The sequence below is a fragment of the Pleurodeles waltl genome, chromosome 3_1 (assembly GCF_031143425.1).
Source record: "Pleurodeles waltl isolate 20211129_DDA chromosome 3_1, aPleWal1.hap1.20221129, whole genome shotgun sequence".
In the NCBI taxonomy this organism is placed as follows: domain Eukaryota; kingdom Metazoa; phylum Chordata; class Amphibia; order Caudata; family Salamandridae; genus Pleurodeles; species Pleurodeles waltl.
In genome coordinates, this window is record NC_090440.1 from 285,935,635 (window position 1) to 285,961,772 (window position 26,138).

The window sequence follows — 26,138 nt, forward strand, 5'->3', positions numbered from 1 at the left end:
ATCTTGGAGCCTTTTCTTCATTTCACCGACACATTTGTCCATCTTAGTACAAATCTGTAGTTCATTCCAAAGGTTCCTATCCAATTTCACCACAATGAACCTACCATATTCCAGACATTTTTTTCCCAATCCTACCACACCGGTTGAAAAGACTCTCCGCACTTTAGACATCAAATGATGTGTCAAGTTCTCCCTCCATCGTAGTAAGCAGATTCGCAAAACAGATCAAGTGTTAGTCTCTAATAGTCAACGGTTCAAGGAACTGCTGTGACGAAAGCAACAATAGCACAATAGATCTCTGCAACAATTCAGTTTTGCCGTTCTGAGGCTGGCAAGCCCTTGACCAGGAAAGCTGAAGCACAATCCACAAAAGCAGTATCCACTTCAGCTGCTCTTTTCGCAGCCATCTCACTGGAGAAAATTTGCTGAGCTGCCACATGGAACACCCACTCGTTTATGCAGCACTACTGCCTAGAATCAACACAATGCAGTGACTCAGCTGTGGGACAAGCTATATTACGGCATCAGTTTCAATAAGGTGAGCCCCTTTAAACAGAGGTGTTTATTCATATTATGTTCAATGTTTTTCAGTCACCTGTATATTGCCGATTCCTTGTTTGGTTAATGTTTATCTAAAGGTTCAGTTATGAATACTTAAGATTTCAAATGTACGCATATATACATATAAATGAGTATGTTGTTTGAACTATTATGAAAAAGTTGTGCTTTTACCCACCATCTTCTAAGAGTACTTCAGTTGCCTACAGTTCTGCTTGCTATTCTAATCCAAGCATATGATTCAATGAAAGATCTAGTACTGGATAAGAAAGTGAGTTACTAACCTGTAACTGCAGTTATCCAGTATTGGTATCTTTCAAAGATTCATGTGCTACCTACCCTCCTCCACTGAGAGGCTTTCCTTATTAGGGAAGTGATTCCCAATTGTGCTCGAAAATCTGAGGGAATTGGTCTCTTATGAGAATGCGCTAGAGGGTGCTAGCGCCTGATTGGTTATAGTTCAAGTTGGTTCTTTTTTTTTTTATTTATTTTTTTAAAGGAAGTAGAAAGGCTATTAAACTGAAGGTCTACTGCTATCTTAGCTTATGTTAGCTTTTACATACTGCTTTTACTAAGGTACTGTGGGACTCCCACTTTGACGACGGGGAATGATTCAAGTATGTGAATCTGTGAAAGATGCCAATACTGGATAACTGCAGTTACAGGTTAGTAATTAATTTTCTTCTCATTTTGTTTCAGTTTTCTCTCTTCTGCTGTTAAGCTGGTTTACAAATTCTGGTTTATGATTAGTAGTGAGATTTTCATGATGTAGAAACAATTTTCCATCAGGATATTTTTTCTAAATTCATAAACACCCTACCTACTTCCCAAGAACCAGGACTTGGAGTTCTTTAACCTCAGTCGATACTTTATGCAACTGCAGTCTAAAAACAGTTATGGGCTGCTCTATGAAAGGTAGCCCTTAACACCAGTGATTAAAAGATAACAAGTTTTAATAGCCAGTGTAAATGCAGGTCATGCAAAGGAAAGGAGCCAATGGCAACTGCTGTATTTGAATCCCCATCCATGAATAAACCCATAGAAGCAATTGCCGGATTGAGCACTCTAATTCCATAAGACGTATCAACAAAACAAAAGTTCAAACCTATGGAAATAACTATTTCAAGTCAGAATACAACACCTTGGGAGGGCGTGGTCTAGCCACAGGGAAAATGGCTGCCTGATTGTCGAGCTCTGCGGCCAGGAGTGTGCTCGGAGGTGGCCTCATACCTTCTCCCTCCCTGCCTGGAAGATAGTGGCCAACCTCTGGGTGAGTACAGGGGCCTTCGGTGGGCTCACAGCGTGACAGAGGAGCCCGCGGCCTGCAACATGGAAAGCAGCAGCAGGCCCGATTTCGGAGTCCGCAGCGGCTCTGCTGCGTGTCCTGGTAGAGACCCGACGGAGAGGTCTCATGCGCGGCTGCTGCATCCTACAGAGTACCAACGGAGCCCTCAGCCTGTGCTGTGAAGAGCAGACGTGAGCCTGATTTTCAGAATCTGTCAGCAATTTTCGGCGATCTTGGAAATTGCAACAGCAGGGCGCACTGGAAGAGGCTTGCGGGAGGGGCTTTAAGCGTGGCTGCTGCGTCACTGTGGCTCTAGGCTCTGACGGCCCTCTTGGCGATGTTAGTTGTCCCCTTCGTGGAGATGCCCTCCAGCAACACGTCCGGTAAATCTATACGACAGCTGCTCTTTTCGGAAGCTATCTCACAACCACGGCCTATGTCTTCATCCGCCGTCACTCTTGGCCCCAGCTCTGCAGACACCCCAGTGAACACCTGCGCAGGCACTGCCATGGAGAGTGCTCTGCAGGAAATCACCACAGTGGGCTGTCGCCTGGAAGCCATGGACTCCAAGATCACAGACCTATCTGCAGTCTCCAAGTCAGTCTGTGCGGACATAGCTGGTTTCCATGACAAAGTCACAGGTCTGGACCACCGGCTGACTGCTGTCGAAGGTAGGATAGCTGCCCTGCCGGATAATGAACCAGAACTACAATTCTTCTGACACAAACTTATGGACTTAGGGGACAGGAGCCGGAGGTACATTGTCATTTTGTTTTGTCTACCGGAAAACAAGGAGGGCGCAGATCTGAGGGCTTCACTTAAAGACTTTACTCCTTCTTTCACAGACCTTACTTTTTCTCCCTTGCTGGAATTTCAGCAAGCCCACCGGATTGGCCCCTTCTACAAGAACACTGCTGAACAGGTGCGCCAGCTGCTACTGACTTCGAGGGCCCATGGGCCATGCAACCAGGACGGCCATGAAATCTGTATTGCTGCGAACTTCACGTGAAACAAATGGAAAAAAAGGAAAGCGTTCCTCACACTTAAGCCCCAATTGAGACATTTGAACACTATATATGGACTCTTCAATTGGACCTGCACTCTTTCTTGTATGGCCTTTCCACCCAAACCATGGACCACAAATCCGCAGACCTGACATCAAGCCCCTCCACGCTAAATGACTCTACTCTATACAAGGACACTGACCCTGGCGCCCTCTGCACTTACTCTGCAGCACAGAAAAGGGGAAGGTTTCTGAACCACCCACTGAGATCTCAAGATGGCAAAGACATGGCCCTTCAGGCGGTGGCAGACATCACTCAGGGGTTTCACAGAGACAAATCAAGGTCCCCTTTGAAACCCCTGCCCCCTGCTCATTGGTTGATTAGCACGTTTCCTGGGAGGCAATCGCTGAACCACCTGCTGAGCATACTGAGCTGAGCGCTAAGTACCATGCACTACCATGCACCTTCGCTACCATATTATTGCTATCACTGTTATTGCTGTTGTGGTTGTTACTGCCGCATCAGTCACCCTGTTGGGAATATCCCCTCCTCTCTATCTGGGCATTCCTAGGCCCATCCACATCATTCTGTTTGACACAGGTCTACTGTTTATTGTACTGTTTTCCTATGGGTAATGTCTGCTTTTATGGTCAAGGTTCTGACTTTGTGTAAGGAATGGTGCTCATTACCTGTTCGCTCCTGCTGGGCTACCTATCCCATTGTCGACCACTGGCAGACCACCCCAAACCCCCCAAATCCCCCCAGTATGCCAGAGAATTTGTCTCTACTTCTTCATCCACATGCCCCTGTCCATTAGTATTTATCTGTAAGGGTTTTTCTGCTGCCTGGAGAGCACCCTTCAGGACACACTCCTCTCAACCTGGACTAACATAACTCCCGTTACCGCCAAGACCTAAGGGCCCACATATGACCAAAATCAACCCCCCCCCCACCTTAGATCCCTTCCACTTCCCAGATTGTTTCACTCATCATCCCCCCTCGTCTGTGTTTTACATAGTCTCCCCAATGCTCCTTTCTGGGCCAGACTTGTTCCTTTGCCAAGGACCAACTCCTCGCCGGCTCAACTCTCCGGGACACCCATTTTCACCCGGATGCCCTGTTGAGGGATATACCCCTACAACTCTATCATAACTTGGGACCCTGTAACCACCAGGCTCTTTGACTTTATCAAAGACATGTGCCCCAAGATCCGGTTGGGAGTATAGGGGTGGTCCTTTTGTTGACATGGCATTAGGACCACCTGCCAATCTATACCCCTAGCCAGTGTGTTTCTGTTTCCCTATACATCCTCTCATATATTGTCAACCTCCCCCCCCGCCCCCACTCCCCCCACACACACACACACACACTTTCCGAATGGAGCCCCTTTCTGCCAGAGCTCAGTGGTCGGGCCTTCGTCAGGACACAGCCCGCCCCCCGTCATCTCCTTCCCCTGCCTGCTCTCTCCTTCTCCCCCCGATCCCCTTCTCCTCTCCCTACCCCCTTCGGCCCTTCTGACTCTTGGCATCCCACCCTCATCCTAGTCTTGATATGTCCTAGTTTTCTTCCCGTCGGCTTCCTGCCTCACCCCGTGCATACCTGGCCTTGGATTTCACAGGATTAGTCTTGCAGTTTAACAGTTTAGCTCACACAAGGTATCCCTCCTGATCCCAAAGCGAACCTAAGTTGCCTCTTCCTTTCTCTCTGCGAATCTCGTAACTTTCTCATCTACTTCCTCTGCTTCTTTCTTTACTCTCTCCTCTTACCCCTCTCTTTTCTTTCTTTTCTCGGACTGGCCTGTCTCTCCTTAGTGCGACCACAGATCCCCGCCAACTTCCTCGGCGTCTACTCTGACATAGTCTGAATCGCCACTCCGTTCCTCGTAGACCCGCTAGTTAACTATCTCACCTCTGCGGACCCACGTGACTGCTCTGAGTATGGAGCCTGCCCTCCCATTGATGACTGTATCGTGGAAATTTATGGCCTCACGCACTATAGTAAAAGAAAGCAGGTCTTATCCTATTTGCTGATCAAGCGTACAGATGTTGCCCTCTTGCAAGAAACACCTATCATCCTTAGAATCGGGAAAAACTGTGCCAAGACTGGGTGGGTCGAGTGCTCTATAGTGGTAGCCCACTGTCTGTCGGGAGGCTCAGACTCTGTGCGCAAGTGCGAGGTTGCGATTCTTCTTTGCTGTTACTTACAATTTAAAGTGCTCAAGTCGTGTTCCGACACGGATGGTCTCTACATTCTTACCAAACTCAAACTCTGGGATTGTATACTCTGTGTTGAGTCTGTGCATGACCTTAGGGGCTCTAAGCATTCATTTTTTCTACATCTCAACCGGCTCCTGGTGGCGATTGGAGACTCACAATATCTCCTAGGTGGAGTCTGGAACCTGGCTTGTGACACTGTTCTTGACCGAACAGGGCATATTGGATATCGGCAATAACGCGGACAGAGCATTGTGGGAGGGTGGACTGTCGGATATATCTGTGGCACCTTTCACACCTCCTTGATTGGGAGTATACCTTTATATCACCGATTCATGGAACACAATCTCGGTTGCACTACTTTATTTCCCATAAATTGGTTTCCGCGGTCAGGGAATCCCGGATACTGGAAGCAGAACTATCCTACCATGCCCTGGTTTTCTTGCCGCTGGACCTAGGCCTTGCTTCTCCAGGATGAAAGCCATGGCACCTGAATGTATCGCAATTCCGTACGCCTCAGGGCAAGGACCAACTACGCACCCACATCTCTGCCTACATGACTGACAATAAAGGCTCGGTCTCTTCTCCTCAGGTTTTATGGGCTGCGTCGAAGGGGGCAATAAGAGGAAAATTTATAAGAGATATCTCCCTTGCTAACACCCAGAGATGCTCTAGACAGCTAGAGCTGGAGGGAATTAGAGCAACTTGCACCCATGACTACATCGCGACTCCGTCCTCAGCCACACGCTGTCGCCTCAAAGTAAAAAAATTTAACTTCATGTGCTACATACCTCCCAGGCATAGTATGCACTGCAAAGGATGAAGGGTAGACATTACGAGCAGGAAGAAAAAGCAGGCCGACTGTTAGCAGACCAACTACGTCAGCAAGAAGCAGCGCTAGCCATTCCTGCCATACCTAGAGATCTTCGTCAGTAGGGGCTTGGATCAGATGGTGCAGGATAACCTGGAGCCACTGCTCGCTCGCACCAAACAAGATTTTGAGAAATGGTCCCATCTGGGGTTTTCCCTTTGGGGGAGAGCGCAGGCCGTACGCATGGTAACCTTGCCACGAAACACTTATCTCCTTGGGGTGTTACCGCTGCAAGTACCTCTGCCAATGCTCAGGATGGTAGATAGCTGCATATGTGCATTCATATGGGGTTCCTGAGACCACGATTTTCCAAAGCTAATTTCATTGCGTGCTGGAAATGTGGCAGACTGGGGTTAGCTTCTGTGGAACACTATGCGTTGGCCTTCGTGCTTCTGGGCATTCCAGACCCTCCCTCTCCCCCTTCCCCCGTGGGTTAAGACAGAATGCACACTCACGTATGCCATGATTCCTTAATGTGCTTTATGGCACTAGAGCTCCCCCGGCCCAACCCGCTCACCCAGTGATGTAGGCCATGCTGCACTCTTTGCTCCGGGCTCACCGCCTTCTAGGAGTGGACCCTCGGATTCATACTCATGTGCCATGCCACTCTGGGGCAATGCCGGTTTACTAATAGCGGGGGAAGTGGCTGATGGGGACAACTGGCGGGCGAAGGGCGTCTTAACTAATGATCAACTCCTGGATATTGGGACGCTGAAGCCGTTCCCAGCGTTACAAGTTGAATTTGAGCTCCCCAGCCACTATTCCTGGCATTACTGGCAGCTCTCACACTGGCTTAATAGCTGAATGGGGACCCGCCCATGGATCCTACAGCATTCCCCGGTGCTTGACTATTTAAGAACCTGGGGTTCCTTCCAAGGAGTGGCGTCGGGTCTGCATAACCTGCTAAACCAGCATTTATTCTCTATGCCCCTCCTAATTTCCCTCAAGGCCAAATGGCAAGCCTAATTACAGGTAGAATATGATAATGAAGAGTGGACTGCCCCATAGAAGTGCGGAAACGGGGTGCTCAGGAGGCTCAAATGAAATCCTGTCTTTTCAAAACCTTGCACGACTGGTACTAGACGCCCCAGAAACTTAGAACAGCAGAACTATTTCCCCATGCGAATTGCTGGCATTGCCCCCACCCGCGTTGCGACCTACTACATATGCTCTGTGATAGTCCAAATGTACACGCATACTGGGAGGCAGTTGATGTTAAGCTGAGGGGGTTTTTGCCACTACCGCCTTCTCTTCTGAAATCTCTGCTCCTTTTGCACAACACTGGTGAAATCCAGGGCCTGTCCCGCACACAACTCTGCCTCTTGCTAAACTTTGTATTCTCCGACACTGGCGAGTAGCAATGCCCCCCTCACACGATGCATGGTTGTCAGCAATGTTCTGTACAGCTGCCCATGAGCACATTATTTATAACCTACATGATAGGACAGAGGTATTTCTGCAAACTTGGGCCCCCGTTCCTCCAGCTTGCTTATAGCTGAACCCCCCCATTCATTCATTCCTTCCCCTCTCACCCCATTCTCCTCCACTCCCCACCTTATTCCCCACCTCCCCCCTCAATTCCCCTCTCTTCCTGTTTCTCCTTCTCTTCCTCTTTCCTTTCTCTCATCCTCTTCTCTCTCCTCCTTTTTCTCTCTCCTCCCCTTCTTTATACCTTTCTTCCTCTTTTCCCCTTACCTCTCTGCATCTCTTACCTCTGATCCTCTTCTCTCCCACCTCTTCTTGCTCTTCATTTTCCAGGTACCATATTCTAACCTTCATCCCTCTCCACTCTCCATCCACTGCATAACCATCTCCTCTATTTCCATAATAAGATAAGAGCTCCCACCACTAGATATTGTCCTTCTGACACACCCACACCTTCGTCGCACTGCTGCACCCCACTGCGTTTCCCACCTACCAATGGCCCCAGACCTGTTAGGGCCCCCATCCCACTGGGTGAGCAAACTAGAGACCCCTTGGGCCTGCTGACGAGTCTTAGCATTGCGCCTTGCTCTGTTCTTTGTCCTGTGGTCGGCATAGACTACTTATGATACCTTGCCTTTTCCCTGGTTGGTATATGCCTGGGGTCTTGTACACGCAATTGTATACACCCACCCCATTACGTTTTTGCATATCTGTGGCACTGTATATTGCTGTGAGGTTTTCGGTTATTATTAATGCTTTGGGTGTACTAATGGAGAAAGCTCATCATGTTCTCTTATATTGTTATTGTAATGCTGTTTCCATGCTTATAATTTTCAATGAAGAATTGCGAAACCAAAAAGAATACAACACCTTGCTCTGTGTGATGAGTCGGTGCAAATGTAAGAATTGTTGTAACGTCTGACGTCTTTAGCATAAAACCTATGTAAAGATTTTCTGAATTATTTTTCTAGTCTGTATTTATTAGGGCTGCTTTGCTTGAATTGCCTTTACTTAATTCAGATGTTGCCTCCTATGGACATGTTTTCTTCTCTAATAATTTTGAAAAATGAAATAGGTTATATATTTTTTTGAAGTGTTCCAAGACAACATATGTATAAATGTAAAGAAAGTATTCATGATGGAGTTTTGTTTAATTACAAGTAACTAACGCTTACTTTTGAATTATCCAGTGCTGTTTAGTTAACTGTAACTACAGGTTCGATGGCATCTGTCGCTGTAGATACGCATGTTCTGCAATAGCTCGCCATCTGGTGTTGGGCCGGAGTGTTACAAGTTGTTTTTCTTCGAAGAAGTCTTTCGAGTCACGGGACCGAGTGACTCCTCCTTTTGTCTCCATTGCGCATGGGCGTCGACTCCATCTTCGATTGTTTTTTTTCCGCCATCGGGTTCGGACGTGTTCCTGTCGCTCCGAGTTTCGGAACGGAAAATTAGCTAATTTCGGAAGATTTTCGTCGGTATTGTTGCGTTCGGGATCGGCGTACTTAGATTCCACACCGCATCGAAGATCGAAGAGCTCCGGTGCCCTTCGGGGTAGTTTTTCGATCCTCCGTCGGGGCCTGGTCGGCCCGACCGCGTGCTGAAGAACGCCGATGGAACGGACCCCGTTTCGTTTCTGCCCCAAATGCCACAATAAATACCCCTACACAGACCAACACTTGGTCTGCAACCTGTGCCTGTCACCTGAGCACAGCGAAGACACCTGCGAGGCCTGTCGTGCGTTCCGGTCCCGAAAAACACTCCGAGACCGTCAAGCCAGAAGACTTCAAATGGCGTCCGCACCGACAGCCCAACGGGAGTTCGAGGAACAGGAAGAAGGTACCTTCTCGATCCAAGACTCAGACTCCGAAGGATTCGACGATACACAAACCGTGAGTAAGACGTCGAAAACCACACAGAGAAACATTTACAAGGCCCAGGGGACGCCACTGCCACCAGGCCATGGCTCGACCCATAAATTCGGTGACCGACCGTCGGCACCGAAAAAGGCCAAAACAGTGCCGAGATCGTCCGACTCCGGTCGAGACACCGGCACGCAGCCTTCTCGGGACCGAGAAAGTGCTGGAGACAAGCCTCGACACCGAGATGCCGGTGTGGACACGGCTTGACGCCGAGACAGCGGCACCGAAACAGATCGACGCCGAGAGGTTTCGGCCCCGAAAAGGAAAAAAGTCACCTCGGAGCCGAAAAAACACGCAGACAAAGTTTCAACGCCGAAACAAACTGCAAGCGACCCAGCTTCAGGCTCTTATACAGAAGAGCACTCGCTAACCTCCCAAATGCAAAAGCATAGGTTTGAGGAAGAGCTACAAGCAACTGATGTGGACCATACGCAAAAGCGTATCTTCATTCAGCAGGGGACAGGAAAAATAAGCACCCTTCCCCCCATTAGGAGAAAGAGAAGGTTGGAGTTCCAGACGGAACAAGCACCACAACCAAAAGTGGTTAAAAGAATTACACCACCACCCTCTCCTCCGCCCGTGATTAACGTTTCACCAGCACAAACTCCATCTCACTCCCCAGCTCACACCACCATGAGCCAGGGTGACCAAGATCAGGACGCATGGGACCTATACGACGCCCCAGTGTCAGATAACAGCCCGGAGGCCTACCCTACAAAGCCATCTCCACCAGAAGACAGCACCGCGTACTCTCAGGTGGTGGCTAGAGCAGCACAATTTCATAACGTAAGCCTCCACTCAGAACAGGTCGAGGATGATTTCTTGTTCAACACACTCTCCTCCACCCACAGCTCCTACCAAAGCCTGCCTATGCTCCCTGGTATGCTCCGGCACGCAAAAGACATATTTAAGGAGCCGGTCAAAAGTAGGGCAATCACACCAAGGGTGGAAAAGAAGTATAAGCCGCCTCCTACGGACCCGGTTTTCATCACTACACAGCTGCCACCAGACTCTGTTGTTGTAGGAGCAGCTAGGAAAAGGGCCAACTCTCACACATCTGGAGATGCACCACCCCCAGATAAAGAAAGCCGCAAGTTCGATGCAGCTGGTAAAAGAGTCGCAGCACAAGCTGCAAACCAGTGGCGCATCGCGAACTCCCAGGCACTACTTGCGCGCTATGACAGAGCCCACTGGGACGAGATGCAACATCTCATTGAACATCTGCCCAAGGACTTCCAAAATAGGGCGAAACAAGTGGTTGAGGAGGGACAGACCATCTCCAACAACCAGATACGTTCCTCCATGGACGCTGCAGATACAGCTGCACGGACAATTAATACATCTGTAACTATCAGACGGCATGCATGGCTCCGAACGTCTGGATTTAAACCAGAGATTCAACAAGCAGTTCTCAATATGCCTTTTAATGAAAAAGAACTGTTCGGTCCAGAAGTGGACACAGCGATTGAGAAACTCAAAAAAGATACGGACACTGCCAAAGCCATGGGCGCACTCTACTCCCCGCAGAGCAGAGGGAATTACAGCACATTCCGTAAAACGCCCTTTCGAGGGGGGTTTCGGGGTCAAAGCACACAAGCCAGCACCTCACAAGCAACACCGTCCACTTACCAGGGACAGTATAGAGGAGGTTTTCGGGGACAATATAGAGGAGGGCAATTCCCTAGAAATAGAGGGAGATTTCAAAGCCCCAAAACCCCTACTACTAAACAATGACTCACATGTCACTCACCCCCTCCACACAACACCAGTGGGGGGAAGAATAGGTCATTATTACAAAGCATGGGAGGAAATCACTACAGACACTTGGGTTCTAGCAATTATCCAACATGGTTATTGCATAGAATTTCTACAATTCCCTCCAAACATACCACCAAAAGCACAAAATTTAACAACACACCATTCCAATCTCCTGGAGATAGAAGTGCAGGCACTATTGCAAAAGAATGCAATCGAATTAGTGCCAAACACACAAATAAACACAGGAGTTTACTCACTGTACTTTCTGATACCAAAGAAGGACAAAACGCTGAGACCAATCCTACACCTCAGAGTAGTGAACACTTTCATCAAATCAGACCACTTCCACATGGTCACACTACAAGAAGTATTGCCATTGCTAAAACTACACGACTACATGGCAACTTTAGACCTCAAGGATGCTTATTTCCATATACCAATACACCCATCTCACAGGAAATACCTAAGGTTTGTATTCAAAGGAATACATTACCAATTCAAGGTACTGCCTTTCGGATTAACAACCGCACCAAGAGTCTTTACCAAATGTCTAGCGGTAGTCGCTGCACACATAAGAAGGCAGCAAATACATGTGTTCCCATATTTGGACGACTGGCTAATCAAGGCCCATTCGTTCATACAGTGCTCAAATCACACAAATCAGATCATACAAACCCTCTTCAAACTCGGGTTCACCGTCAATTTCACAAAATCCAAAATTCTGCCACGCAAGGTACAACAATACCTGGGAGCCATAATAGACACATCAAAGGGAGTAGCCACTCCAAGTCCACAAAGAATTCAAAATTTCAACACCATCATACAACGCATGTATCCAACACAAAAGATACAGGCAAAGATGGTATTACAACTCCTAGGCATGATGTCATCATGCATAGCCATTGTCCCAAACGCAAGACTGCACATGAGGCCCTTACAACAATGCCTAGCATCACAGTGGTCTCAAGCACAGGGTCACCTTCTAGATCTGGTGTTAATAGACCGCCAAACTTACCTCTCGCTTCTGTGGTGGAACAACATAAATTTAAACAAGGGGCGGCCTCTCCAAGACCCAGTGCCACAATACGTAATAACAACAGATGCTTCCATGACAGGGTGGGGAGCACACCTCGATCAACACAGCATACAAGGACAATGGAACGTACATCAAACAAAACTGCATATCAATCACCTAGAACTTCTAGCAGTTTTTCAAGCACTAAAAGCTTTCCAACCAATAATAGTTCACAAATACATTCTCGTCAAAACAGACAACATGACAACAATGTATTATCTAAACAAGCAGGGAGGGACGCACTCCACGCAGTTAAGCCTGCTAGCACAAAAAATTTGGCATTGGGCAATTCACAACCAAATTCGCCTAATTGCACAGTTTATACCAGGGATACAAAATCAACTCGCAGACAATCTCTCTCGAGATCACCAACAGGTCCACGAATGGGAAATTCACCCCCAAATTCTGAACACTTATTTCAAACTCTGGGGAACACCTCAGATAGACTTGTTTGCGACAAGGGAGAACGCAAAATGCCAAAACTTCGCATCCAGGTACCCACACAAACAATCCCAAGGCAATGCCCTATGGATGAACTGGTCAGGGATATTTGCTTACGCTTTTCCTCCTCTCCCTCTCCTTCCTTACCTGGTAAACAAACTCAGTCAAAGCAAACTCAAACTCATATTGATAGCACCAACTTGGGCAAGGCAACCCTGGTACACAACGCTGCTAGACCTATCAGTGGTACCCTGCATCAAATTGCCCAACAGGCCAGATCTGTTGACACAGCACAACCAAAAGATCAGACACCCAGATCCAGCATCGCTGAATCTAGCAATCTGGCTCCTGAAATCCTAGAATTCGGGCACTTACAACTTACCCAAGAATGTATGGAAGTCATAAAACAAGCAAGAAGGCCATCCACCAGGCACTGCTATGCAAGTAAATGGAAGAGGTTTGTTTGCTACTGCCATATTAATCAAATACAACCATTACACACAACTCCAGAACATGTAGTGGGTTACTTGCTTCACTTACAAAAATCTAACCTAGCTTTCTCTTCCATTAAGATTCACCTTGCAGCAATATCTGCATACCTGCAGACTACCTATTCAACTTCCCTATATAAAATACCAGTCATTAAAGCATTCATGGAGGGCCTTAGGAGAATTATACCACCAAGAACACCACCTGTTCCTTCATGGAACCTAAATGTTGTCCTAACTAGACTTATGGGTCCACCTTTTGAACCCATGCACTCCTGCGACATACAGTTCCTAACCTGGAAGGTGGCATTTCTCATCGCCATTACTTCCCTGAGAAGAGTAAGCGAGATTCAGGCGTTTACTATACAGGAACCTTTTATACAACTACACAAAAATAAAGTCGTCCTAAGGACCAATCCTAAATTTTTGCCAAAGATTATTTCACCGTTCCATCTAAATCAAACAGTGGAACTTCCAGTGTTCTTTCCACAGCCAGATACCGTAGCTGAAAGGGCACTACATACATTAGATGTCAAAAGAGCATTAATGTATTACATTGACAGAACAAAAAACATCAGAAAGACTAAACAACTCTTTATTGCATTTCAAAAACCTCACGCAGGAAACCCAATTTCAAAACAAGGTATAGCCAGATGGAGAGTTAAATGCATCCAAATCTGCTACCTTAAAGCTAAACGACAGCTGCCCATTACACCAAGGGCACACTCAACCAGAAAGAAAGGTGCTACCATGGCCTTTCTAGGAAACATCCCAATGCAAGAAATATGTAAGGCAGCCACATGGTCTACGCCTCACACATTCACCAAGCACTACTGTGTAGACGTGTTATCCGCACAACAAGCCACAGTAGGTCAAGCCGTATTAAGGACATTATTTCAGACTACTTCCACTCCTACAGGCTGATCCACCGCTTTTGGGGAAATAACTGCTTACTAGTCTATGCAGAACATGCGTATCTACAGCGACAGATGCCATCGAACTGAAAATGTCACTTACCCAGTGTACATCTGTTCGTGGCATCAGTCGCAGTAGATTCGCATGTGCCCACCCGCCTCCCCGGGAGCCTGTAGCAGTTTGGAAGTTACCTTCAATTATTTATATATGTATCATCTCAACCTTAAATAGGTGCATACTTAGTCACTCCATTGCATGGGCACTATTACTACAATTCAACTCCTACCTCACCCTCTGCGGGGAAAAACAATCGAAGATGGAGTCGACGCCCATGCGCAATGGAGACAAAAGGAGGAGTCACTCGGTCCCGTGACTCGAAAGACTTCTTCGAAGAAAAACAACTTGTAACACTCCGGCCCAACACCAGATGGCGAGCTATTGCAGAACATGCGAATCTACTGCGACTGATGCCACGAACAGATGTACACTGGGTAAGTGACATTTTCATTCCCAGTCTGATTGAGATTGCTTAAAGTGTGTGAATCAATGAAACTTGGCAATACTTAGGCACACATTCATGATTAAACTAATGAAATGTCACCTGTTTTGGAACTATGTCAACATACATGTTGTAATTTATTTTAAAATGTGTTATACAAGTAAAAATATACTCTTATTTTTTTTTCATAAATCTTACTGTCTTCCCCAGGTGCTGGACAAGGGTTACAAAAGTAAGTTCAACTCTAATTTTAGTTTTAGCCATTGTTAACTGTCAAATTATAGATTGATGGTTAATAAGTGCATTGTTATGTATTCAGATATATGAATTATTGGGTATATCCAGTCTATCTAGCTTATGGACAATGTTATGATGCAACAGCCAGCAAGGGTACTGCATCTGCTTTTACCTATGCTTAAAAAGAAAGGCACTTTTGTTTTTGGTGCCTGTGTATTGGCAGGACTGACCCTTCATATCTGCTGGCTGCTCATTGTACATATGTTGTCCAGTCTGTATGATCTACACAATGTTGTTCATTCTTTCTCCTGGGAAGTGCAACCAATTGCGTCTCTGCTGCCCATGCAGTGGTTTTGGGTACTAGCTTACCCTTTTTAAAAAGGCCAACGCTGCTTCAGATAAGTATTTCCCTTCCTGCTTTCAGAGTGGGGCGGGGACCGAAAATGGGCCCTGAGCTCCTAAGTAAATGGCAATGATTAGTGAAATAGGCGGCTTAAAAAAATGACCCACGTGCAGATTGGGGCAATCTGATAACTTCTAGCCGCAGATTACTTACCGTAGAAGATCCAGAGGCATCAGATTTGATCTGGAAGTCTTGAGCATTACCCCAGCCTGCCTTTAGGTGGCATTGTTTGGCTGAGCTTTGGTGACATCCGTGACGGAAATGATGTGTGCAATACCTATATAGGTGACACCGCGGCACTGATGTCAGTTCTTTTCTTTCCATGCCAAATAGCGCTGATCCAGTCTGAGCTACCCTCATCATTTTTTTTTAATGGCTTTTTACAACTTTTTCTTATCTCTCGTAGAGTTTTTCTCTCCTGGTGTGAGGAATGGCACCCAAGCAACTATCTGTTTTCAAGTCATGTGGAGCCTGTCACAGGCAGGGCAGATGTCTGTGACCCCAAACCCCCCCCCAACTTGGTGTGATTTTGGTGCTTGAAGCGGAACACGACTCCAAGACCTGTGCGAACTGAAGCTCCATACACCCGAAAATGTGGAGGGAGCGATCCCTCAAGCTTTTAACCTCTCGATATCAGACAACTCCACAACGCACAAGAACTTGGTCGCCTAGTAGGTCCCGGAATTGTTCATGGAACAGCACCCATTGATTGTTGTCGTACTCCATGTTGTTGGGGAAATAGGGTTATTCCCACAGGCACAAAAAATCCTTGCAGTTGAGGAGGTCTTTGACTTCACTGCACCCGTCTAAGTCGTCCAGCAAGGCACAGGGGCATTGGCACTCGACACTTCCATGACTTTCCAGGAGCCGGAGCAATCCTAACTGAAGTGTAAGAATTTAATGAGGCCATGACCTTTGTATTTGGGAAGCCTGGCCCCTCTGGATAACGTTCGGGCCCCATGGGGTTGGCAACGAGCCCTAAGTGTATCCCGCTGGCATTTTCAAACCCTTTCAGTCTTTCCCTATGTTGATGATCGCCTGTTGAAGGCGGGCTCGCCCCAGGCAGTCGTCTCCCACCTCTAGACCAAGGAAACCTCCTGCGCACTCTAGGGTTCTCTATCAGCATGCCGAAGTCACACTTGACTCCCTCTCAGACACTCCTTTTCATTGAAGCTGTTATGGACACAGTGCAGTTCCAGGTTTATTCTCCCTGGTGGTGAGTCAAGGATATTCAGGCCATGATACCAACGCTTTACCCTTCACCCTGAATTTCTATGAGAAACAGTCTGAATGAACTGTGAAAGATATACAGTGATGGCTGCCGAACCATGAATGGGCCAGTGGGAGACCCCAGCAAGAGCTGAGTGTGGTGACGGATGTGTCAATTCTGAGATGGGGCAGCCATATGGGAGCAGTGGAGATCTGAGAACTCTGGTGTTCAGTGGTCTAGGCTCCACATCAACCTGTTTGAGCTTCGGGCAATCCTCTTAGCATTGAAAGCCTTTCTTCCTTCATTCAAGAGAAGGTTGGTACCGGTGTTCACGAATAGCACTACCGCCATGTGATATTGGAACAGGTACATCAGGGTGGTGTTGTGGGCCCTTTGTGAAGTGGCTCTGTGTTTCTTGGACATGACTGGAATGCCAGGGCATTTCCCTCGTGGTTCAATGCCTGGCAGGCTCTCTGAATGTCAGGGTTGACAACTCAGCCTAAGATGCCTAGCAGATCACAAATGGTATCTCCATCCAGAGGTGGTGCAATGTCTCTTTCAAGAGAGGAAAGAGCTTTTGTTAGATCTGTTCCCCACTGCCAAGAACAGGCAATGTGAGCAGTTTTGCGCGCTGGAGTTTCCAAGACAGATCTTGCTCAGTGATGCTTTACATTTCAACTGGAGCTCCATCCTTTCCAGTCTTTCTGTCAATATCGCTCCTGCCCAGACTTCTCAAGAAGATCAGGAACGACTGGGCCCAAGTTACTCTGTGTTTTGATTGGGCATAAAGAGTCTGGTATCCCGAGCTGTTGAGCATGACAATCAGTCCTCTGATCTGGTTGCTCCTTCACGAGTCTCCTCTATCGTAGCAGCAGCGTAGGGTTCTACACCCTCACCTGCGCACCATTCACCTTCATGTGTTGAAATTGAGTGGCGACATTTGACAGCTTTCTACCTTGCTCCAGAAGTCTGTGATGTTATTCTGGCAGCCAGATGGTGGTCCACGAAGTCAGTATACCTCTGCCGTTGGTATAAGTTTGTGACATGATGTGGCTCCCACATCTTCTCCCTTTAACCCTGTGTGGTTCTGATCTGGGTATAGTTAAAGGTTCTTTCAGCCATTTTGTTTGTGGTTGCTGGGCCAACCTTCATTATTTAAGTTGCCTGTTGTGGCTAGGGTTCTTAAAGGTTTGCAGCACATGTTTCCCCCAGGTTATTCATCATACCCAGTGTGGTCTTATTCTTGTTCTAGCCTTGATGTGTGCACAATTGCCTTCTTACATTCTTGACCATCAGAACTTTTTTTCGAGTGGTGATCACATTGCCCAGGAGGGTGAGCAAATTTCAGGCGCTGTTGGCACACCCTCAATACAATACCTTCTATCGTGACAAATTGGTTCTTCCAGCACATGCCTCCTTCCTTCCTAAGCTCGTCACTGCTTTCCATGTAGACCAAAAATGCCTACCTTCTTTGCTCCACCGCATTCTTATAATGAACAAGAGTAACTCCACCTTCTGGATCCAAAAAAGAGCATTGTTGTTTTACTGACAATCTGCTTATCATGAGGTTGGTGAGAGCTACTAAGGAGATGGCTGTACAGAAATGGACTATCAGTAGATGGCTAGTGCTCGACATCAAAATCTGCTAAGCACTGGCCAAGAAGCAACCCCCTGAGGGTTTGCGTGTTCATTTTGTCATAAATGAGGCTGCGACCTCTGTATTAGCCTGTGGAGTTCTTGTCTTGGATATCTGTCATGCAGCAACATGGGCATTCATGCATACATTTACCAAACACTATTGTCTGGACTGTCATATCTGTCGTGATGGACACATCACCTGTTTGATCCTACAGGACTTTCATTTAGAATCGGCTATGCAGGGCCAACTCCGGAAAAGACATTGCTTGGGTTTTATTCTAAGTTAAGGAATCTACGGGTAGATGTCTCTATTTGATTAACCAGTTAGTTACCTTCAGTATCACCTTATCTGGTAGAAACTCTTTGTAGCTGCAGATGCCTTACCGGCCCTCCCATCCTGCCTTCATTGTGAGCCTATTGTAATATCAGGGATACCGTTTTCAGGGCCCTAAGTTTTCCATAACAGTGATCACTTCTCATTGTGGCTCTGCGCTCCTGGTGGAAGGTCACAAAAGTAACAAATGTCCGCAGCCAGGGTGCTGCCTATATAGGTACTGCGCATGTCACGCCCGGTGCGGACGACACTGACACAGAATCGAACAAAGCCACCTTCCGGCACACAGGGAAACTGCTCCAAAATCATCTGCATCCAGTCTGATGTCCTGGAGAAATCTGCAGCTAGATAGTCTGTACCAGATTACGAAGGTAAATAATTAGTTCCTTTTGAACTTGCAAAGGCAGGCTGTACAAATGTTTTGCTTATTTGCACACCCCTAACTGGTACTGGCACAGACATTTTCCACAACCTACACCTTGTGTGGTAATTGATTGTCTCCAACTGAAAGGGCTTGATCTGTCTGTAGAATAGTAAATGTAAATATTGCAGCTAGGCGCTCATCTGGGCGTTAGGCCCAGATTGCTTTATACTGTTTGTTGGGTGAAGTTAGTGGACTGGTGCAGGGTCTGTCAAAATGAGTCTTCAGGCTAAACCGTCTGATTTTGATGTTTGATTCATCTCTGGCAGTAGGCACTGTAGCAGGTTATGTATTGAACCTTTTGACCTCTCTTTGCCTGCCCTGCCCTTATTCAAGTCACCAGTTGTGATCAATTTCTCAACCAGCCTCACATATATGCCACCTTGCACCTTTGGTCAGTCTTCTGTGAGACCTTATTTTGTTCTCATGCTCTTGATGTGTAATTCCTATGCACAGTCTGTCTGAGATTGATGACAAAGCAGTATTCCTCATTGCAGTTACGTCTGCATCTGCCAGTGAGCTACAGGTGCTGTCAGTGCAGCCTTTGTATACCACTACATTCCTGGACAATTTGGTTCTGTGAAAAACTTGTGTTTAACTTCTGCGTGAGACAGACCTTCTGACGAAGAACTTGCAGCCTGTTGCTGACACATGAGAACCCTTGCTGCCCTCTAACAAAGCCTTGACAGATGCATTCATGGCAACTGTGACCTGGCATTTCTGACCAACACCGCACACCTGAGGGCTTGATGGCTCAAGCTTCTACCAGGAAGGTTGACCCCAGTGCATTCCCCATTGCTTCTTCAGTTGCAGACCTCTCGAGAGGGTCATTAGCCTACTTCCATCTGTGGCTATTTTGGTACCTTAAATAGGCTTTGGATGGAAAAATGGTCTAAAGTAGCTTGGGTCAAACATGTTTATCATCCTTTTGCTCTCTGCCCCTTTGATACTTCTAACTGCAGATTCGTTATCTTGTGATTGTCTGGGGTATCCGACTGGATCAGGATATTTTTCTTACCAATTGCCTTGCATGCTGGTAGGTGGTGTGAGGTTACTCACCACTTTTACCTTTCTCAGAAGTGATGCCAGGCTACCTATAACCATAACCTCTGCATGTCAGGGTCCATTCCTGTCGGAAAGCACCCTTTTTGACATGGTTAGCCCCACTTTTTGCCTGGTTTCTGATGTGGCTTTGACAGTTGGTGCAATGGGTCCCCGCTAACCAGATTCCCAGTGCTAGAACTCTTTCCCCAAAACTGCCCAATTGTTTTGCACAATTGGCAAACTCTTTAGCCACCACTGTAAGTCCATAGTAAATGGTACCCCTGGTACCTAGGGCCTGAGGTACTAAGTAAGGTCTCCGAGTGCTGCTGCACCAGTTGTGCCACCCCCAGAGACCCCTCACCAAACCCACACAGTGCTGCTATTGCAGACTGCATCTGTTGGTGCAGGCTAAATTGAAAAAACGACCCTTCACTCACCCCTGTGTGCCAGCTCCCCTATCACTGCATGTGCCAGGTGTAAGTTACCCCTAGGGCAGGATGACCTATGTGCATGAGCAGATATGCCCCTTCTATGTCTGTTGCTTTTGAAGCACAGTAAATGAACAGAGGAAGCCATTTTAAATGCATGTGCTGGACACTGGTCATAACGAGTTCCCCAACTACATGATGTCTTCTCTGAATCCTTGGATATTCGGTATTAAACGTCTCATAAGAATAAACCTTCACTGACCACTGTGATGGATTTATTAATAAATGCATACAGAAGGGTACCTTAGAGGTGCCCCATAAAATCCTACCTGCTACTTGTGAGCTGACTAACTGGTGCTGAACAGTTCAGTCACCACAGATGCATTTCGCCCACGCAAGGTGAGAAGCCAGCACTCTCAAGGGCCTAAAACAAAAGCCTGCACTTGGTGGAGGGGAGTGTTACCACCTCTCCCAGGCAGGATGGACATTCCAGGGTAGAAAGTTTCAAAGGCCTTGCCACCTTTGTAATGTGACTGGTCTTTCCAAATGGCGAAGATGACCAACCCCCCTGTCCTGTCCCCACTTTTGGCAGCAGCACGGATGGGAAAATTAGTTAAATCAGGAGTAGTGCCCACTTTATGCCAGTCCCACCGATAAGGTAGACAAGCTGAAGTGGAATTTCAAATTCCTCCATCTTGCTTGGAAGAAATTAAGCCACTAGGGTTTGGGTTATGCCCACGTCCCAACTGTAGTAGTCATAAGAAGGGTTTATTCACCCTAAGGTGAATAAACCTTCAGCCCATGGGCCACCGCCTGGCACTCCCTATAACACCCCTTATTGAATATTTAGGTGGCACCCCTGACCCTAGAACTCAGATCCTGATGACTTACACAGACAAGGAAAAAGAAGAGTTGCGCCCACAGAAGAGTAAAAGAAAAAGGAGCTGACCAAGCTGGACTGCCTGCTGATCTCAAGAGTCTGCCCAGAAAGTCAGCTCGTCCAGCTTTCAACAAAGACTGGCGTCTCTTGTGAGCAGTGGACCTGTTCTGCAACAAGAAACTCCAAGGAAAAGACTCTGCAGCTGCTGGAACCTAAAAGACCCAACACCAGAAGTGACCACTGCACCTGACATCCATGACCAGAGGTGAAGCCAACCAGTGGTTCCAACATGGGCCCCCAGCTTCCCAGAGACCGAGTCCAGTGTGGTCTCCCTTATCTTGGACTCAACTTTGGTGCCTGCAGCATCTGATGCATGCTCCCTCCCCCGCAGCCTTGTTGTGAGAGAAAACCAGACACCTCCAGCAACCACCTCCCCCACTGGTGCCACCAGCATATGTGCCACCTCCTCCACTTCTTCCATTTGACATGTCACCACATTCTTTGTTCGAGGAAGAAAGCCCCTTGTACAGTTAGACCCCTAAGAGGTCCATTTTGTCCCTGAGTCTACAGAGGGACATAAACCCGGACCTTTACCTGGCCAAACATTTCCTCCCCCCTGACGACACCAATAACTGATATGTAGGGCTGCCACATTTCACAAGGAAGACCAAGACTTTATGGTCGAAACACAGTCCACCACGCATCACCCCCTGAAGATTTTGCCTATGCTCAAGGGCATGTTCAAAACAGCATCAGACACCTTCAAGGAGGTGTGAAAGCCAGGGTCATTAGTCCATGGGTGGATAAAGTATAAAGCCTCGCCCACTGACCCTCCCTACTTCCGCTGACCGCTTCCACCAGACTTACTGGTTGTCCACACAGGGTGCTGATTCCCAACTGCCTGGTGATGTACCATCCCGTTATCAACAGAGCAAGGAGGTTGACACAGCAGGCAAGGGGTTTGCTGCATAATCTGCGACCCACTGGATGATTGTAAATTCAATCACCTTGCACTCTCAATATTTTCGCTGGGACGAGATGGAGGAATGTCTCCAACACCTCCAGACCAATACCAACAGTGGTGGCAGAGAGCTATCCTCAAGGGGCAAGATTATATCTACCACGTCTATCGGCTGCACCTTAATGTGGCTCATAATTTGTTTGGGGTATTAAGTCCAGTGTCCTCATTTGGCGCCACACTTGGCTTCATGACTCGGGCTTCAAGCCAGAGGTTCAGCATCTTCTTTTTAACGTCCTGTTCGATGGCGAACATCTCTTTGGAACGCAGACTGATAAGATATTTATCACAATTAGTAGTGAACCACCCTTAGGCGACGGCCAATCTGTTAACTTCACTGGATTTCCCCATCAATGTGCCAGAATAACATCTTACTCCTTTGCAGAGGTAATCATTCATTGAAGCTATCCTGGATATGTTGCTCTTCTGTGTCTTGCCTCTGCCTCAGCGCGAGTCCACATCATTCTGGGTATTATTCTGATGTTTTAACATTTGGCCTACGTCTCCGTGAGAGTGGCATTGAGACTTCCTGGCTTCCTGTATCCTGCTGGTGGACCACACATTGTGGCACACACAGGCTTTGCAGTGGAATCTGAAGTCTCAGTGGACTGCACCAGTAAGCATGTCAGACTACATCTAGGTATTTGAGGAGACTATCAATGGCCTGCAGTGTTTTTTGCTGGACCCCAATTTGACTGATGGCAGACCCCTATCCCACCCAGTGCTGACATTTGTGACAGATGCATTGTTGCTGAGTTGGTGCAGCTCAAATGGATGAGGGAGAGATTAAAGGACTCTGGTCCCCATCTGAAACCTGTCTGCACATTAGTCTGCTGGTGTTACGCGCTTTGTCTTCTTTCTGACCATTAGAGTGGAATAGGTGCTGGTACTCATGGACAACACTATTGCCATTTGGTTGTGCAACAAGCAGAGCGAAGTGTGGGGTTGTTGGTCCTATGCCAGATGGTTCTATGCCTCTGGAAATGGCAGATTTGTGCGTGGCCTTGATCACACAACACTTGGCAGGGTCTTTAAATGCCAAGTCAGATGATCTCAACCAGTGTTGCTTAGTTGATCATCTTATTGGCTCTGGATTGCGCCAGTAGTGTGTGGTACCCATAACTATTAATATATAAAAGAGACATCAAGTTAATGATTCCTTACCTTAGAATTTCCCCAGGCATCAGTCTTGATGTGGAGATTTTTTCCAAGAACTACCCCTGCCCGCCATTAGATAGCATCGATCGCCTTTGTGTCCGTCGCCTGGCCTGGGTATGCCATTGCAGGCCCTATGTAGGCACCATCCAAAAGGTTTGAGGGAGCGGTCCCTAAAGCTTCTGGCAGCCTGGCGCTCGGCTCCACGTAGGTACCTATCTCGGTCGAGAGGAAGGTCCCTGGATCGGTTATGGAGTCCCCGCTTATTGTCGTCTGACTTCAATTCCTCGGGATGCTGTGGTAAGTTGAGGCACAAGAAGTCAAAGAACCTGTTCACCGGCTGATGAGACGAGGGAAAGGCAGTGTTGTCAGTCTACAGGACCTGTGTCTGGATTGGCTCGGCGAGTTTCCGGGAGCTGGAGCAACACCTGCCCGACTCAGTGTTTTATGAGGCCATTGTAAAAGGCATGCTCAATTTAAGGTGTGGCACCCTATACTGAGTCCAGGCATTCCATAGTGATAGTGAATAGGTGTCCAGGTAGCAGAAGCTTTCTAAGAGTAGCTGAGGTGAGCAGCTAAAGCTTATCCTGGAGGAATCTAAAGCACTTGCAATACCACAGAGGACAGACAATAACTTAGTCACAAGAAAGAACCTCACAAGTGTTGCTAAATAAAGGGTACTTTATTACAGCACTACTACTAAACTGATCTTGGTAGATCTCCCTTTAGAGATATTACATACAGTTATACACATAAAATAACCATCAGAAAAGCATAGAAATATACAGGGCCCTAAGGGAGGGACAAACCACATAGGAAAAAAAAAACTGTTGAATGTGAAAGTGGGATTCCAGCGAGGGTAAGTGCGGTGATTATCTATCGGATGGGGACAGTTAAGAACATCATAGGTAAGTACAGTAAGTGTCCTAAACTGCCAGGAGTAAGTCAGTTACCCACCCAGTTGTCCCATAGGCTAACACAGAGAGTAGTGGTTGGTGTTTGTGGAATTCAGGACCCTTCCCAGCGGACCGTGAGGAAACCAGCAGGCAAGAGGATGAGTGTCCATACCCCAGGATACCCATAAGACAGGAGTACCTACATGGGGTCCCGGATGCAGAGGGGAGAAGGGATTCTCTGAAGACTGCGGATGCCTCGGATTGTCCAGCTGCTGTCACAATGCGTGAATCAGGCCGGTGGAACCCGGGGACGGATGCCGGTCTTGGAGGACCTGCAAAGAAAGGGGACACAGTCCAGCATGCAAGGAGGTGCCCAGATTGTGCAGGTGGCAATGCCCACTCTCCTGAAGATGAAGGTCCTGCAAATCGGTGGAAGAAGTCCAGCTGGGGGATCAAGGAGCTGCTGAAGATCCCAGGAGTCACCTACTAGCTGTCCCTCAATGGCTGCCGGATTGCAGGAGGGTAAATGAACAGCCAGGTCAACATCAAGCAGTGGCAAGTACAAATAGGAGTTGCAGAATGATTTGCAGAGTGTTCCAACAAGGTCCCGGTGTCTACCCAGGAGGGGGAGTGAGAGCTGGCCCTCAGTGCACAGGAAGACCAATAGAAGTGGATGTAACCCCCACGTATGATCCACAGGCACCAGAGACAGGGAGTCACAAGGAGGTCTTACCAGCCCAGCAAAACAGAAGCCCCACGTTACAGGAGTTGCAGGACAGAAGCTAATCTTCAGTTTGCAGAGTGCTGGGGGCTGGGCCTTCTTGGAGTCTGAAAATCTCCCAGAGGAAGAGTCAATAAACCTTGGCAAGTGCTACTGTTGCAGTGCACAGGGGAGTTATGTAGTTGGACCACTCATGTTGATTAGTGTCCAACACACTGCTTAAGATGGCTTCCCTCCACTTAGGGTCCAGGAAGTGGCCTGGAGTCTGTAGGGCTACTCTGCTCATGCAGGGGTACCCTCACTTAGTGACATGCACCCTGCCCTTGGGCTGAAGGGTCTACCAGAGGGGGGAGGGGGGACTTACAATGACCAAGTGGAGTAGTTAGGTTTGGCAGTGAAAGGGGGCATGCACCCTTTCATGCAGACTGCAATGGCAGGCCTGCAGTCACAGTTTGCATGGGCTCCTTTGGGTGGCATAATACATGCTGCAGCCCATAGGCGGGACCCATGGTGCACCCCTGGATAGGAAATCATAGATGCTGGACCAACTTGGGAAGATGTGTTCTTCCTCCAGGCTGCCATTGCAGTCCGTGAACACTGCATCCCTTTTGGGTTGTTACTTCTACGTGCTTTAAGATAAGGTTGCTCGAGTGCCACAGGTCCTGGAGGCGACCTGGGCTGTACTCTCTCAAGCTATTGCTGACGGGAGACGCGCAGCAAAGTTCATGATCCGATATGGGCTGGGCACGACCCACTCACTGGGCAGTACGATTGAATCTACGGTGGACCTGAGGAGCCCTGCCTGGTTTAGGGCATCTGGCTTTTTGGGGGATGCCCAGTCTTACATTATGGACATGCCCTTTGATGGCACCTGTCTCTTTATAGAAAAAGCAGAATCTTTGCTTGAGCGTTTCAAGGATTCTTGTGCTACGGTCAGGTCCTTGGGCCTCACTGTAGCTCCTCGTCCCTCAGTCAGCTTTTCGCCCCTTCCGTGGCAATGGAAGGGTTGTCGTCCCGTCCCCCTCCCCTCCCCCCCCCCCCCCCCCCCCACCAAAGATCCTTTCCCCTCCAGCTGCTATGCTATACATGCTGCCCAGCCTCTGCGTGGCTGGGGATGTCGGATCCACCGCCCTCGTAGATCGGGGAGCCAGTGGTCCGGCCACTATCCCCTCCCCCGCTGCTGCCTCCAAACCTTCCTAATCTGACAATTCCCCAACAGGGGCCAGGTGGAGGCAGGGGTTCACCATCACCTGCTCTGCTAGCAGTCCAGGACATCAGACAGGTGGGTTTTGCTGATAGTTC

The 26,138-nt window shown here is 47.8% G+C and overlaps 1 protein-coding gene across 4 annotated transcripts in view; it reads left to right on the forward strand.

The window, feature by feature from the left end:
• The window catches only part of ZNF280D (zinc finger protein 280D), a 453,315-nt gene that overhangs the window by 343,446 nt on the left and 83,731 nt on the right, over positions 1-26,138 (forward strand). For all 4 annotated transcript variants that reach the window (XM_069222418.1, XM_069222414.1, XM_069222417.1 and 1 more), the window contains exon 17: positions 14,662-14,683. In XM_069222418.1, the coding sequence (XP_069078519.1) occupies positions 14,662-14,683 (22 nt within the window). The remainder of the gene's footprint in view (positions 1-14,661; positions 14,684-26,138) is intronic.